At 47.4% G+C, this 17,301-nt stretch overlaps 1 protein-coding gene across 25 annotated transcripts in view; it reads left to right on the top strand.

Moving 5' to 3' along the window:
- Positions 1-17,301, top strand: part of TCF7L2 (transcription factor 7 like 2) — a gene marked incomplete at its 3' end in the record, with an annotated part of 196,867 nt that overhangs the window by 121,657 nt on the left and 57,909 nt on the right. For 2 of the 25 annotated variants that reach the window (XM_079899454.1, XM_079899458.1), the window contains one exon: positions 2,297-2,440. The exons of the other annotated variants lie outside the window; for them this stretch is intronic. In XM_079899454.1, the coding sequence (XP_079755580.1) occupies positions 2,297-2,440 (144 nt within the window). The remainder of the gene's footprint in view (positions 1-2,296; positions 2,441-17,301) is intronic. 25 annotated transcript variants of the gene reach the window in all.

Raw genomic sequence — 17,301 nt, 5'->3', positions numbered from 1 at the left:
GGATCTGTTTATAAGACATCTTATAGCCCCCAGATTTGAATTGGCTTGTAAGACCTCATATTACGTAAAAAGATTAGAAATGAATAATTAAGGAAATTAGAATAAAGAGCAAAGCAGGGTAGACCCCTAGGATAAGATGGGGGTAAGGTTAATCTCACACATTTCAAAGCTGGTAGATCCTACAGTATTGGTAGGCGTGACCTGCAGATTTGGCTCTGAGGTTCCCAGGAATGGAAGAGTATCTAGATCCTATACAGAGGCGTGCGTGTGTGTGTGTGCACGCGCGTGCCCATGAGCATAACAAGCCTGTGTGCAAGCCCCTGTGGGAGTACAGGCCCTAAGGAAAGGCCATGGGAAGATAATAAAGAGAATGTGGTCTGCGGTAACCTTAGATACATTTCTTTTACAAACTCCTGGGGTGCTTGCCCTCGGGAACCTTGCCTCTTTGCTCTCAGCATTGTGTTAGGAAACAAAATAAGCAGACAAGGATTGAAACCCCCATATTGCTGGGTTCCCTTCAGGAACAATTGGAGGGCTAAACCATGGCCCCTTTGGTGGGAGGCAGTTAAGGTGAGTCACGGCTGCGACAAGGCAGAATAGGAGGACCTTGGTTGTCAAGCTGGGCTAATCTTGAAAATGGACTCATGATTGCCCAGTGACTCACATTCCTGTTTACAAACGAGCCCCGTGGAGAAATGCAGAGTGGGAGGCTCTGCTTCCTGGGTGGAGACCAGAGACCTCCAGGGATGGGCAACCAGTGCTTCCTCTGGGGCTTCGGCTGTCCTTCCTGGGAGCAGAGCTTGGGGCTCCCGGCAGTGGTGACTTTAAAAGTCCAGCCACGGGGACAGTTGCAACCAGCAAGGGCCCTAGAGTAGCACCAGTTTGCAGGAGATGTGGCTTCTTCTCAATTTGGGTGTTCACATGGCTTTCGGCTGGTTTTAATCCACCTGGATAAGCCCCCACCTCCCCCATCGGAGGACCAGGTTATATGGGAACCATGTAAGTTATTCTAGAAACGTGGCTGCTGTTCTGTAGATTTGTCCGTATTTCCATTGCTTCCCTAACTCCTAGAGTCTTTGGTACCCACTATGCTCATCCTGCTATTCAGTGAATAGCAGAACATAAGATATCGGATATTGTGCTCAATCTCATGTTCTTAATCCTGAATTCTATTCTGTGGGATTAAAAAGGGTGAAAAATTTGTTCATGGGCTTTTCCTTCACAAAAAACTTTTTAAAAACTAGAGTGGAGAAGTTTTTAAACTTCTTACAAGGCAGATAAACTTCATTGTAAAGGAAGACATAATCCTTTGCAATGAACACAAAAGGCATAGATCTTTTCTTTCTTTTTTTTTTTTAAAGGCGATTAGAATGATATTTCCTTGTTGTGAAATAGCCCTTCTTGGACCCCACGTCGCTCTTAACACCCCTCAATTCTCTACCCCATTTACAGAGCAATAGTCAACATCTGGACAGGCAAATGCATCCACATAGCACCACCATGAGTTGACTGAGACCTGGTCCAGGTCCCCCCCCTCCCTCGCCATTTACTAGCTGTGTGACCTTGGGCATGCTCCTTAACGTCTCTGAGTCAGTTTCCTTGTCTGTAAAATGGGCACGACAGTAGTACCTACCTCACAGGGTGGTTGTGAGGAATAGCGGAATGATATGAACATTCCTGTCCAGAACCCCAGAGAAGCAGCGCTCATCGTAGGGCTCCAGCTGGGTTGAAGTGCAGTAGAGCACGTACTTCCTGAGCCCTCAGGGTGTGAGCTGCCAGATCTTTCAAGGGGTCCAGATATGTCAGTGTAGTTGCTGCTCTCAAAAAGACGGCAGCCTGGCAGAGGGAAAGGTATTAAGACAGCTCCCCAGACAGCTCTAGCATTGCGTGGAACCCTATACAATTGCAGTTTTGTAGGGTAGAAATAGCAGCAATATCACATGGTTTAAACTAATGGAAGATTCAGTAAGGTAAGTTGAGAGAGAGAAAATGCTAGCCAGTGGGCTTCTCAGAGGAAGGAGTGGCATGTCCCTAGGGGGAACGATGGGCAAGGGTGGGCTCAGCGGGAAGGGATGCATCAGAAAGGCTGCTAAGAGGAGGTTGTGTTGAAGATGTCGCTGGCCAGCAGGGAGGTGGAAGAGTTCTGGGTTCGTGCGGGGAACCATGATCCTCCCCGCTTGGAGTTTGGAGAGAAGCGGGGGTAGGACAGGAAGTCAGGCTGGGGGCCGTGAATGCCTTGCTGACTGCGCCCCGCCTCCCTCCCGAGCCTCACTCTGTTCCCCTTTCTTCCTGGCAGCAGTGCCCCCTCCCTTGCTGCACTCAGGGACATGACTGTCAGCACTTCTACCCCCCCTCAGACTTCACTGTCAGCACTCAAGTCTTCAGGGACATGAAAAGGAGCCATTCCTTACAAAAGGTTGGGGAGCCCTGGTGTTTGGAGGTAGGTCTCGGAGCAGAATGACGGTATGAGATGAGCGGACTCTGAACTGAAACCACCCATCCAAAGTTTACCTCCCGCTAGGGCAGTGCCCACCGCCGTGGTCCCCAGTTCCCGTGACATCGCTGTCACTTCGGGTGCCATGATGTCTGGGTGTGCTGACCACGGATAGGTTTATCATAGCCATAAAAATGCCAGCTTACCAGGACAGGGTATAGAGGGAGGTGGTCCCGCGAACCCGAGGCGCCGGGCTCCCAGTTAAAGCCACGTGGGCCGGTGTCCCGTGGAGCTTCCGTGAGAATGATGAGCAACACGTTATCCCATTAAACTTGACCCCTAGGAAACAATTTCCTGGGACTCTTCAGAGCTTCCAGTGGAAGAGAAGTTATCACCTGAACTTTGTCTTTGTTCTTTAGAACTTACAGATTTTCTTTTAGAATTCAAGGTGCTGGGCAACGCCCGCCCTTCTGCAGTGGTATCTTCCTGAGGCAGCCCGTGAATGGCTTTGCTGGCAGTTGTCACTCTCCAAGGACAGGAAGCGCGTTGTTAATTTCCTTTAAATAATTCAATACGATGTCAATACCCCACACTGCTCGGTGCTTGAGAGTGCCAGTTCGCTTCAAATTTGTAGTCCCAAAGAATAAAGAACATCTAGAACGTGCTTTCATCTTCAGAAAAGCACAAGTCAATGCAGATAAATTGTAAGGTAACTCTTTAGACTTAAAGAGTGAATGCTTGAGTACTAATGCTAGCTTTTAAGTTTTTTTAGAAAGAAAAGTGCATATTTAAGAGGCAATTAGTAAAGCCTCTGTCTTTGAAAAATACTTACTGTATCCCTACTGTGCGCTGGCTGCTGGGCTGCGTGTTAGGGCTGCAGGGACAGAACACAGCAGAGGCCTAGAATCGCAGGTAACGTGTACGTGCGTCTTGCCTTTGGAGAGGGAAAAGGCGGGTGAAATCATCTTTAAAAGCTTGTTCTGATCTAAAAAGTGGTAAATAGCCCTATGAGAGAACTAGAGACACAAAGAGAAACAGGTAGAAGAAAATATAAACACCCACGTTCTTTTTTACCCAGTTATAATCTCTTAATGTTTGGATGCAGTTCTTTCTTGTCATTCATGTGTCTAAAGTTAAAAATGTTTCGTAAAATTGGAATGGTACCTTACAGAGTTTTGTATTTTTCTTTTCACTGGGTTGCTCTTATACACCATAATGCGTTTTAATTCTGGTTAGTAACTTCACGCGTGGGTGTCTTGTGGAAATCTTCCTGTCTAATTGTTCCCCTCTGGCCAGATGTGACTGAAACTGAGGATGTAGTCTAGGGTCTTTTGACACCACATGCTCCTTCCCCTCTTCTGATGAGGACTGTGCCCGGATTACACGTGTCCCGTGCATGTGTACGGCCGTGTCTTTAACTGGCCTGGGTTGGACAGAGCTGTTGCACTTCTTTGCAGCAGCCCTGACCCGAAGGAGGCTTTTTCTCAGCAGCCACTCCTTGGTCTGGCTTTTAATAAGAGTCTCTGTTCATTCTGACTGTGGACGATAAGGCCATACCGATCATAGTTATTCCTCCACCAGGGCCTGGCAAATGGTAACTCATTAATCTTTGGTCAGAGTTATGAGGTAGATAAAAGAGAACCAGGCACCCATTCTGAGTTGAGGAAAATGAAACAGAAAGTCGGGGTTTCTTCCTTATAACTCAAGATCCACAGGCGCTGATTAGATCCCCGGCGCCAGTGACTACGCTTGTTTCTCAAGCTTTGCCCTCAGGACAGGGAAGCATCTCTTGGGGAAGTGCTAATACACCCAGCTTCCAGAATTGGGTCTAAATCCCTAAGTTGTGAATAGACCAGACACAGAGACACCACCACTCGGGCTGTGTGACCTCGGGCAAGTTACCCAAGTGCTCTGTGCTTCAGTCTCCCCAAGATGACATGTGAGCTGTTGTGAGCATCAGTGGAGTTGAGGATATAAAGCGGGGGCTTGGCTTGGCCAGAGGTGCTGGCGTGCTTGGTCTGGTGCAGACACCCAGCAGGATTCTGGAGGCATCGCACACTGGTAGTGTGTCCGTGAGATGGGCTGGCCTCTGCTGGGGGGGGGGGGGTATCTCAGTCGTGCTGCATGCTTTCCGCGCACAGCTTGGGTGTGTTCGAGATGGTTCTGGGTAGCATAGTGGAACCTTGCATGACCGGAGTCAGAACTAGGTTTGAGTCCAGCGTTCTCCCACCTCTGCCGGCAAGATGCTTCATCCCTCTGTGAGGCGTCCCTGTGTCTGTTCAAAGGGAATGGTAGGGGAATCCCTGCCCAGCCTGCTTCACTGGGCACCTATCAGGATCCCTTGAAATACTGATCAAAGAGACTTTTAATACAGTGCTTCCTACGGCCCAGGCACTTCCGCAAGCGATTTGTGTATATTAACTCGTCAAAACCTGACAACACCCCTAAGAGGAAGGTGCTGTGATTATTGCCATTTTGCAAATGAGCCACAGAGAGGTTAGGTAACTTGCTTAAGGTCACAAAGGGGTGGAGCTCTAAAACTGCTGTTATTGAAAGACCCTGGCAAAATAGCCCGTGGTTTGGAGCCTTCTCCACCAATCATCTTCCACCTGCTAAAGGAGATTGGGTTAGGTCCTGTTCAACGCCCAGCCATCCCAGGAGCTGGGAGGAAACTTCTGGTTCAGGACATCCAGAGTCCAGTTTTTGCTTTTCAGGTACCATATCTAGAATACTTTCTACCCCATCCATACTTAACCTTCATTGTCCCTGCTCTCTCTTCCCTGTGATTCGGCTTGATTCTAACCCTTTAGAATCAAGGCTGTCTCCTCTAGGGAATTAAGGTTGGTAGACCAGTTGATTGATTAACTATGACTAAGAAAGTCAACGTCCACCTGGGCAGGCATGAGTCACTTCTTTCTAGTTAGCTATTCATGGCCATTTTAAAGCTCACCACACAAAGTCATTACACTGAGGCTATTACCATGTTTAATAGTGACAATAATAGGGCGTGACCCATGGCATAAATGCATTCAGATAAGAAAGAAAGAGTTTTTTTTCCTGTAATTGCTTAGTCAATACCATTTTTACGGAAATGCTTGCAAACAAACTTTTAAAAGGTTCTTTGTTCAGATCCTTCTCTTATTCCTTCGTCTTGAAGGGCTTCTCTGAACTCTTCCTGGTCAGTGGCTGGGGGTTAGGAAGACGATACCCTCTGTCCCTTCTGATAGTTTGGTTGACCTACCTTTTTGCTAGTTTTGAGCCTAATTTTGTTTCTTCTTTTGGGGTATGTGAGTGAGTGTGTGTGTGTGTGTGTGTGTGTGTGTGTGTTGTGTGTGTGAATTCAGGAGGGGGCACATTATTGCTGGTACTTGCTTATTAACTTCTCAAGTTAAGCATTTAAGCAAAAAAAAAAAAGGTTTCAGCTAACTTTGCAAAGCCAGTCACAGAGACAGGGAGTTAACCATTTTGGTGAGAGGAAATGAAACTTTTCTTAGGTTTATTAGACCACATCCTATAAATCTGTGGCTTATTATGTGTCTGATTTCTAAAAAGCATGGCATCATGGCCAAAGTTTTATTTTTGCTTATTAGTCATTGAAACAAATATAGATATTGCTTCACTTCCTTAGTTAGTTCTATGTTTTTCAATATGTTATGTATGGAAAATCTGGATTTACACAACAAAGTACATTAGAAAGGGGAAGTATTTGCTTTATAAATCTCTGCATTATAACTTTGGATTACCAAGCATTCAGTTAAGCTAAAATGTTTAATTCACCCTCCCTCTCCTGATTACATAGAGAAGCAGGATGAGAAAACAGTAAAAATATTTCTCAAAGGCAGAGTTAACATTTTGACATACTTCCTTCCAGTCTTTTAAAGGATGTGTTTTAAAAAAATCATAGGTGGGCTCCTATCATATATGCAATTACTTTCTGTCTGTCTCACATCTCTTGTAATAGAAGCCCTTTCCTGCGTATCCTGTGAAGACTCTTGGTAAACTTCTAGTGGTGTCCATTCCAGAATTGGGTACCTCTCGATATGCTCAGTCATTGCCCCAGTGCAAACACACTGTTTCTGAAGTTCCACTATTACAGTCTGGTTGCATCTCATGTGGGAGAGAGTGTGAGTTGAAAATAAGAAAGACAGAATAGAATGACTTTGGACATTCCATAATGTCCCCAGGATAGCGCGCACAGCCCTGGGTCATTCTGAGCGAGTGATCCGGCAAATTCACCCCCTCCCTAAATTCCTTCTCAGGGTGGGATGGCTGATGGGACCACTCATATTATTTTGCAGAGCTTCTCCTTTTTCTGTGTGCAAAGCTTCTTTGTTGAATTCTTCTGGGTTAAATGGGCACGTGAATTTCCTCTGCCGAATTACGGCCCCAGTAGTATAGGTGGGCACTGCAGTGCCTAACTTGGAATTTCTGGCACCTCAAAGAAGCCACACTCCCAGGTGAAATGGTGTTGTTTCCCCCGCTGCTTATCAGAGCCCCCTACGGGATGGACACAGCTTGGCCACAACTTGCACAGGGCTTCCCACCAGGGACACAGGCCCAGAGAGGGAGAGGATCATTCTGGGCCCTATTTCCCAAGCTGACCATTCCTTGGACTAAAGGCTGTGAACACTGTTCTTTTCACTTCTTACACTTTTCTCCGCCCCGGGAGGTTGGTATACAGAGTAGGAAGCCCAGGCAGGGTGCGTGGACGTCCTCTAAGGACCCCATCCCTTGGATGGTGGGAGTGGTTTCCGGCCCTGCATCCAGGCTCTGGGGTCACCTGACATCCGCTCGGACACCACAGACTCGATCACGGCTCTTATCTCTGTGGCTGCCTCTCTTTTCCCCCTTCTTTGTGAGTCACATGTTTTCTTTGCATCTCATATGACAAAGGTCATTAGTAGAGAAGACTCTGGGCCTTCCGTGCAGGACATCTTGTCATCCACACAGTTCATTGTTTTGGATCCTCCCCTTTTGGAATTCTGTGAGGTGACAGATCAGTTTTTTTTTTTTTTTTTGCGGAACGCGGGCCTCTCACTGTTGTGGCCTCTCCCGTTGCGGAGCACAGGCTCTGGACGCGCAGGCTCAGCGGCCATGGCTCACGGGCCCAGTCGCTCTGCAGCATGTGGGATCCTCCCGGACCGGGACACGAACCCGTGTCCCCTGCACCAGCAGGCGGACGCTCAACCACTGCGCCACCAGGGAAGCCCTCACAGATCAGTTTTTAATGGGCTACGCTGTGTCAGGGGAGAGTTTAAATTAACCTTCAGGCTTTTTATACCTTAGGGGCCCCTCAAATCATAATACATGGTCTGTAGTTGAAGAGAGGTCATAGATGCTTTTTACTCACGGTTTTGACATTATCTATCAAGTCTGTCTGTCTGTCTCTCCATGTTGTGATACCTTTGTTTCTCAGAGTACCTTCCTATGATCAGTCCTTTTAATGATGTCAGTGAGGTAGATGTTTGGAATTTGGGAACAGAGATGAACCACATTTCAGCCCAGACTCTGGAACTTTAATTTACTCATTTTTATTAAAGGCACTTGTCAGGTAAGCGAAGTGGAGGATCTTAGTTTTTATCCTTCTCTGTCAGGCCAGTCCTCTGTACCTTATTCAGAGGTATTGCACTAGTTGCTGCTCCTTTAGCAAGAGATGATTCTAGGAGCTACCTCATCTTTCATCCTTTATTCCACACTTTTCCAGCTTTTCCCATCACATCTCTGAAAGTTCATGTCACGCCTGTTTGCATGAAAGAAATGTAGTAGTTACCAAAACATGTTTTTGGTGTGGTTTGGGGAGCTAAGTGGGAGAAGTGGACTCATCTTCCCTGATGAGGCCAGGTTCACGTTTTCCTTGGACTGTCCTTTCCCAGTCCGTGGTGGCCTCCTCTGCTTGAGCTGAAGGTGAGGAAGGAGGTGGCCTTTGTACAGCCAGGGAGTTCTAAACCCTTTGTGAGCGACCTCCCGGTGTGTGTGCGCGCGCTCCTCCGTGGGCATTCTGTCTCCCAGGCCTCACCGCCCAGAGCCTGCTCACAGCTGGCTGTGTTTTTCTCTGAGAAGGTCTAAATAACAGGCCTGTTTGTGCTCAGAGTGAAAGTTTCTGTTTTGGAAAAGCCAGTTCCTTCTGACAAGGGAGGGCGGGGACAAGGAAGGAACTAAAGACGCCAGAGAAAGAAGAAGTGAGAGTGGAGGGAGGTGGGGAGGCAGGGGGTGGCCGAGGGACGCGCTGCCCCGCTCGCCTTATTTCCCAGCCCCACCTGTCACTTGGTCTGCCCAGCTTCGCCGGAGCCCCTGTGTCGCAGCCCCAGGCCCCGGCAGGGGCCTCTTGCTGCTTTGAAAAGCAGAGCTGGCAGGAGATGGTGTTGGGCTGGCCATGATGTACGGGGCCGGGGTCAGAGAGAGCATGGAAGAGCTCAATCACTGCGTGCTCAGCCTGGCTCCTGCCCTCTGGGTTTCTGGCATGCCTGGTGTTTCTCCAGCAGCCAGTGTGGCAGGGGAGAGATCCTCTCCTCCTGGGGAAAGGAGAAGCCCCTCCACCAGAGAGTAGAAGAAACGTGGAATCATCCAGACGGAGATCCAGTTCACGGCTCTGCCCCTTGGACAAGTTTCTCTCCTCCTGCCTCCTTTATAAGAACCCAGGAGGAAGATGGGTGGAGGCGAGAGGCAGGGCAAGCTTGCTGATGGGGCTGTTACTGGCTTCAGAAATCCGGGCAGTTCCTGAAGGGACGGTGGGGCATTTCTGTGCCTGGCGGGGCAGGAACAGCAGTGTCTGGGCACGGGCTCGCTGCTGTCAGGACGCAGGGATATGTGCGCTTCTAAAGGGACTCGGACATTTGTTTGTCCTTGGCCCTGTCCTGCTGGGGACAGCAGAGTGGACTCGAATCAGGCTCCCGGGGGCCTTTCCTCCCTGCAGTCTTGGTTTGGTGGGGTCACCTGCAGCTGTGCATTTTTTGAAGTTGCACTTACTGAATATACTTCTGTGCCCCAGATTTTAGGTCTGAGGAGCAGGTTTCTTTGGAGATGTGGGATTTTGAAAGTTTATATTTGAAAATATACAACAGTATTGGCTTTTTCTTTTGGTCCGCAGTTCTGTGAGTTTTCGCATCCGTTCGTATTATCACCACCACAATCAGAACAGCATCACCTCGCACACACTCCCGTGCTACCCTTTTATGGTTACAAGAGATGTAGGTTTTATTTTTTTATTTTTATCATTTTTACCCTTCGAAAGATAGCATTGGCCTGATTCATCTCTTTCATTCAGAGGCTCATTTTTCATTGTTGATTATAAGTCTCTGCTCTGCTCTCCACGCCTTCTCCAGCAAAAGAGATGTAACCAGAGTGCCTGGCTAGTCAGCCTGTTAGTTACTGACAAGTGTTGTTTGGCTTTTGTCTGTTTTTTGTACTGGCTGTCCTTGCCCCACACACCTAGGATGCTTTGGGCCACTTGGTGGATTTAGGAGAACTCGGGCTAATTCTGACAGTGGCCAAAGACAAATCTAATTAGCGAGGGAACTGTTCTTGCTAACCATGTAGGCAGCATTGTGAAGGGAAACGACTTCTGGAGTATTCTGCTTTGAATTATCTATATTATTCCTTCCCAGATGTCAGGACAGATGATCAAGGTTTGGGCATAACGTGTAAGATGAAGATGCTGCATCACCTGCAGATCTGTTGGCCCAACGTGGTTCTCCCCAGCTGTCCTCACTTGTCCCATTACTTAAGTGAAGCCAGCAATTGAGGTGCTTCCATGATTATCTGTGCATCCCTACCCAGGTTCTGGCACAAGCTGGTCCGATCACGGGAAGGCCAGAGCTGTGTCTCACCTGCTGCGGTCAGGGCTTTTGCTTTCTTAGGGAAAAGTGAACTGCAGGGACGTTTGTGTGCTGTGATCCTGTGTGTGTGTGTGCTTGTCCTCCTCTTGGGAAACGAGGAGAGGTGACCTCAGATGTCCCCAGCTCAGAACGTCACACTTGACTGAACAGTTGATGGTGCCTCTGCTGTGGATTTTGCTGGAGAAGGTGGCAACAATCGCACACATGTAGAATCTGGTGTAATCTGATTCCTGCCTTTGTAATTACTTGGAGATTTGCCATTGCAGCCAGTTGAGAAGTGGGAGCGGTGACCCAGAGCAGAAAACAGAAATTATAGGGGTGGAAAGGGGAGGTAACATCTAGAAACACAGTCGTAGCTCTCCTTCTGGCTTTCTGGAATCGAAACTCGCTTTAGAATCAGGAAGAAGAATTAGAACTGCCTTCTACGAAAGTCACCCCCACTTCCCTGTCTGTGTCCCCTCTCCCTGCCTTTCTCTCTTGCCAGGCTGAAGGAATCTCTCGGAATGTGATAGGGCTCAGAGCATCCATGGTTTAGCTGAGAGGAGGGAGTTCTGCTGATAAGAAACTACTGTAGTCTGGCAACAGGTTTCTGTAGAAGAATGTCCTCCAGGTGGAGGAAAAATGGTTCTCATTTTAAAGAGATCACACACGAAACCAGGTAACGTGAGCATAGGTGCCTAGGCAAAACGAGAGGAGCAGAACAGCTCAGAAACAAGCTGCTTCTCTGCATCGTGATTGACGTGCTAGGGGTGCTGTGGAAAGCCAGGGCTGGCATGATTTTCACAAGTGGAGCAAGTGTAAACCACGGGGCCCGGCTGCCCTAACTCTGGAAGACGCCTCGAGAAGAGCGTGTGGGGTGACGTGTGTCCCCTTCCAGAAGTGCTTGCCATTTGTCTGATCGACGCCGGAAACATGATATAATTTCTACAAACACATGAGAAGGTTTTTTTTTCTCCTGTGTTCTTATTTGGGTGACAGATTGCATGTTAGGGCACTAAAAGATGAAAGCACTAAATATCTGCTTTAGAAAAGCACAGTGAAAGAGTCTCTCATCCTCCTAGCTGAAAACTGATGGGCTTAGAATTCCATTAACAAAAATTACTGTCTGCAGTTCAACTTACTGCCACCCTTTGGGCATGGTTAACAAGTGGGGGAGAAAGCGGAGGCTGGAGGGTAGAGGATTATGCAGGATTCTTTTTCACGTGGAGTAGAATAGGGCCGTTTTGTCGACACAGAGGTCCAAGGTAGGCCAAAGAAATACCTTCCTCCTTCTACCATGTTGAGCTCCTCCTTCTGGGTCTTTGTAGTGGATTTCCTCTCCATAAAAAGGATCTATTTGTTTTTCCCTCTTTCAGATGTAATGATAAAGTCGTAATTCTTGCAGGCCTCTTTGGCATGAGCTATCTTGCCTCAGAAGAATAGAGAATGCGTTTTGGCACTCGGTTTTGGTTCTTGCAGAGTCTGTTTAATGGAATGATTAAGAGCATGAATTCAAACCCTGGCTTGGCTACTGGCTGGCTGAGTGACCATGTGCATTGTGTATGAAACCTTTCTAGACCTCAGTTTCTCCATCTATAAAGCAGGGAAATTATCATACCTCCCTTCATTTATTGGGAGTTATCAATGAGTTAAGGTGTGGAGTACATGTATATCTGTCAACATTAGCTCTTACTTATTAATTCTCAGTGGGTTTTCTTAAACTCATCTCTTTGGTTTAAGAGGAAAGAAGGATGAACCCTTTCTTCGGTGGGGGTGTGGCTTAATATTAACCACCATTTATGAAAAATTTGCTGTCATTCAGGCACTGAGTTCACTTTTTCATAAATACTCTTGTTTCACTCTTCACAGCTCCTCCATAGGAGGAAAAACGATTTGTGCAATTTTATATATAAATAAGCTAATAGTAACATTTATTGAGTGCTTCTTTGTGAACCAGCTCCAGTTTACGTGGTTTTCATATGTTAACTCATTTCGTCCTCCCAATAGGTAAGAACCATCTTCTCCATTTTTAACAAGAAGGAAACTGTGGCACAAAATTAAAAAAAAAAAACTGTCCTTGGTTCCGCTGAGAGTAAGTGGTAGGGCTTGCATTTGCAGGCTGGATCTTCATACGTTTGCAAAGTCAGGGTACTGACCTCACCATCGTCCTGCCAGCCTCTGTTCCTTAAATGTGAATGGTACCCGCTCGCCGCGCTCATGTATGGGAAACGTCGAGCAGATGCCCAGATGCTCTCCAGATCCGCTGGTTTATGATAGTTGGGAACAAAAATCTTTACTACCGGAAGTTGTGGCTTCTGAGCCTCTCGGCAGTTGGCAGCATAGATTTTTTATTTGTTTTGTTTTGTGTGTGTGGTTCTGTTTTTTAAATAATTAGAAACAGTTAGACTCGTTACCACCCACAGTAAAAATTGCTTGGATCCCGCAAATTAAAGGAAAAAAAAAACGAGTCCATTTGGTAGACTGATTAAAAAGGGGTTTTCGAGAGGAAAGTTCATTTTAGAGGGTGAGCTTCAGATGTGTAAACGCCGGGGATTTCTTGCTTCTCACCTCCCCCTTTGTTTGAATTCAGAATCGAATGACATTAGCGGTGGTTGCCAGTGATGGGGGGCGGATTACGTACAAGATGACTCTGGGAGGAAACCTACGTTTTTTATACTTATTAATGGTATGTCTTTTGTGCAGGTGGGGTGAGGACTGAGTGTGAAGCATATATTTACGCGGCGTGTGGTCCTTTCTGTTGCGTTCCACAACCCAGGATGGTGGGCTGGAGGAGGACGAGGAAGCCTTAGTACAGCCTTCAGTTTCCATGGTATAGATTGTATCGTTGAGGCAGGAACAAACCAGGCCTTCTTCCATGTTAGGAGGACTCAGCCAGTGTCGCTGGGACTCTTGGTTTCTTAGGACTGTGCCCGAATGATTCACGCTGTGCCCCCATTTCTGTACGAATGATGCTGGCGCTCTGGCTCATATGTTGTTCCCCTCACTCTCACCCTCTCCTAAGAATGAGGATGGGCCAGGGTCTGAGTTGGTGCCTTTGGCCAAGTCAGATGTGCTATCCATTTGGAAATCCTTCACCCCTCACATCCCCACTGAGACCTTCCTTGTCGTTCTAAGAGTGTAACTGGTCACATGGGTGAAGAGATGATTTCCTAATCCTCGTGGGAGCTTTAAGGGTTTGCCTTTGTAAGAGAAGGAACATCCCGCCGGAGGGCTGTGTGTCCCATTGTAACCCACATTGCTTTTGACTTCTCTTCTATGATCATTCCCAGGCAGCCTCCTCTTGCCATCCTGACTTGTTTAAATTAATGGGTTATTGGCAAGCAATTTTTTTGATGCTATTCTTCTCATAGCCAGAGGCCAAGATCCCTTGTGGAGCAGTGCCTGAACTTAATGGATGTCATCTGGACACCAGGGAGGGGCGTAGAGAAGCACGGGGGAAAAGTCTTAGAAGTAAAATGCCGCTGCCCCTTGATGCTACAGTCTCCCAGGCTCTTCTTTATCCCTTTCAGGGCAATGCATTCAGAGTAACTGTGGCGACGCCACAGTGTTGGGTACCGTGTACTCTACAATTTTAGGACAAAAGATACAGCGTCCTAATGGACCTGTAGGTGGCATAAAGAATACCTGGTAAGCTACCTGTTCAACTTGATCTTGAATTTCTCAGCATTATTGAGCTCTACTCCTGGTTGTTTATAAAGCCAGAAGATCCGTCCATATCTTTTGTAACATTGGGTGACACTCCAGGAAGGATTATTTTACTCTACTGGCTGTCTGGGGGCTTGGTTCCCAGGCCAAGTTATAAGGCAGACAAGACAGCATCGTCTTATTAGCCTGACTTACAAGCTTAGCTTCGGATTAAAGGGAGTCTGGAAGTTGTAGAGTGAAGCGGGGATGCAGGTGAGTCTTTCAGACATCAGACTTGTGACTGACCGCTGTCACAAAGGCGATTAACTTGACTTTGTGGGACAGCCATGGTGTCTTCCTGTAATGCTTCTGGACACAAGTTACGAGGAAGTTTGCAGAATAGGTCTTGTTGACTTCCAGGGTGACTGGACAGAAACACCAGCAGCACTTGGGACAGCTTGAGCTCATTAATTACAGTGTTACCGGCTGCTGTTCAGTGCTGGGGGTGAGGGTGTGAGCAAGACAGATTGAGTCCTTGCCTTCAGGGAGTCGCCCTTCTAGCTGGAAGTTATGACTTGAGTCCCTAGGACGTTCTGCTCCCTTTTGGTCTCCCGCAGAGTCCCTGCCCACCCTGAGGTCTGCTCCTTTCTGAGGCATCATCAGAGGAAGTTGCCTCCTGAGCTCCTGGGGAACTTAGAACGCCTTCCATGACGGGATCCCTCCATCTTCGTGCGAATGGTCTTGGTGGTGAGGCCGCCATGGAAGGGCGTGTTGAAGAGGGTGTGTTTTGTGGACAAGTCCGCTTTCAAAGTTTGGGAGCTTCTGACCACAGCCTAGATGCCACCGTCTGGTGGCATCCCCTTCTCTGCTTCTTTATCTCTCGCTTCTGCCTGGTCAGCAGCATTCTTTTGGTCCCACTCTCCCTCCTCTTCCCCAAATCCATCTTCCCCATCTTGAGGAATTTCTCACCATATTTACATTCTTCCTTGTCCAACATTAAGTCTTTGTTTCAGTCCCAAAGATCCAGGCAGAGCAGTCTCTGGCAATTCCAGCCTCTCACAGTTTAGAAGAAGGGGAGAGAAAAATAACTGTTGTTTAGAATGGGGGAAGCAGCCCTCAGTGCTCCGGTAAGCAATGTTTGTAATTAGGATCCTGATACATTAAGAAAATAAGTGGTCTCTGGGATTTTAAAAAAGAAACAAAGTTTCCTAGGGAGATTGACTGGGATTGTCCTGCAGGTAGGTTTAACTTGAATGTTGCCTAACAGGTCGTAGGCTGCCGGTAAGGTCACTGTGCATATGGGCCTGGGCCTCTGGTGCAAGGCAAATCAAATAACTCAGGTCAGGGAAGCGGACCTGCGTGACCTCCAAGTATTAATGCAAACAAATTTGTTCACTCTGGTTGGGGTGGGTGGATGGGTAGAGGCAGTTATAAAATCTTAGAACTGTGAGAGCGGAGTGGTAACTCAGACCTACCCATGCCATCCAGTCCTCTCTGTAACCCTGGGGAAACCAAGGCCTGGAGAGCGGAGATGACCGTAAGGCCATGCAGCCGTGGAGCCAGATAGCGGTAGAGTCGAGACCAGACTCCAGACCTCTCGGCTTTTCTCTTTCCATCCTGCCACCTCTGATTTAAGGTGGAGTTTGATTTTTGTTCGTGTTAAGTGCCATTCATTTTCAGCTCTTTCTGGATTACTGTGTGAAGTTCAGTGTGTTTAGCATGAATTCGCTCATCGCTTCTCGGCCTTTTGGCTAAGATCAAGTGTAGTATAAATTCGCTTATTTTCCACGTGCGAGGCTGTGTTTACCTGGGGTGCCCTGGGTGCTGATGTGGTGACGTGTGATGATGACGAGGCTCGTGAGGGTGATGAGGATGGGCTGATACGATCTGCTAGGGGTTAACTAAGAAGTGAGCAGGAATTCACACACACACCATCTTGGACACTTGGCCAGCAACGAGTGTGCTTTAGCAATACGTAGAAAATCAGATCTTACCGTTCATACATGCATTTTGAATGAACTAGTCTCTGGCAGGGAATTGTATCCTCTTATATAACCCCACCCCCTTCTTTCCCAGAGGACTGGTCTTTGGGAATCCTGTTACAGGGTTGCTTTCTGGGCTCGTGTTTACAGCTCAAACATAGAAATGTGTGAAAATGATCCTTTGAAAGCTAGCTTGACACCAACACTCTGTGATAAATCTTGGAAAGTATCTAGGTTGGGGATCACCGATACTTGAAGTCAAAGCAACCCTGACGGAGTTGACCACAAAAAGAATGGATTCAGGAGTTCATGGGTGATTTTTTAAATGTTTGCTAAGAGCTCTGTTCTGTCCCTTGCAGTCCCACGTCCTGTAACTGAGAATCAAGCTGGTGCTCTGGGTCAAGTTCAGCAGGTTTGTTTTGACTTGCAGCCCGTGATGGGAGTGAAGCTCTCATTATGTAACGTTAAACTGGGCCGGAATGTCAGCTGGGCTAGGCCTGCCAAAGCTTGAAGGGTTGATTGGGAATGGGCTATGTTTAGTATGACTAATCCAACTTGGCTGGGGAAAGGGGTGGGTGGGTGTCTCTCTGAGGAGCGAGGGAGGTATGACTTGTGCTATTTTGAATGTTAGCACTTTGTGTAAACTCTGCAAACCCCGCCCCCGCCAACCCCCTGAAAAAGGAAGAAAAAAGTTGAGCCTACGACCAACTAGTAAAATCAGGGGCTGTTGACTGATACCCAATATTGCTGTAGAAATGTGTGGTCAGGACACCAAGGTGAATATATCACTTGCAGTCGGGGGAAATAACAATTTTGGGTTATGTGAAATGATGTTTCTTAAACACCTAGCCTGTATTGGTCAAGTGTTGCGAGCAGTGGTACTCAGTAATTTAAGCAGTTGTACAAAGTAAATGCTAGGTTCCTTAATAAAAATAGCAGTCAACCCTAATAAAAAATTGAAAGCAAAGAAAGAGGTGGGCTAGTGTCCTAATAAAGATTCTGAAGTATAAGTTAACGTCTGTCCGCTGACCATCTTGGTCTTTATTTGGGAGCCTTTTTCTCCCTTTGCTCTCATGGTCCCCACCCACACCCCCTAGTTTCCTCTTGGTCCTTCTTAGGGGTCAAAAGAATCCCGTTTTTATGTAGATGTCTTTCGTGGAAGGTAGAAATAATCTGGAACCCTGTTTGCACAGTGATCTGGAAACGCAGCGTGGTCCCTGCCTCCACCAGGAAAAGGTTGCATTTTGGTGGGGTTGGCAGAGCCCAGCTTCTGCAGTGCCCGAGGTCAATGGCCGGGGGTGAGTGTGGGTGGTGTTGCTTTTGTTCCTTCTCTGATGAATGGAAGTAAAGTGTTCACTGAACCTGGAAACACCTCCCTTTGTGTCCAGTGCTCTCCTAACACAGGCCGTTAAACTTGGGGCAGTCG

Source organism: Stenella coeruleoalba (genome assembly GCF_951394435.1).
Source record: "Stenella coeruleoalba genome assembly, chromosome: 16".
Classification (NCBI taxonomy): domain Eukaryota; kingdom Metazoa; phylum Chordata; class Mammalia; order Artiodactyla; family Delphinidae; genus Stenella; species Stenella coeruleoalba.
Note: the sequence above shows the minus strand (reverse complement) of the source record. Positions and strands in the feature narration are given on the sequence as shown.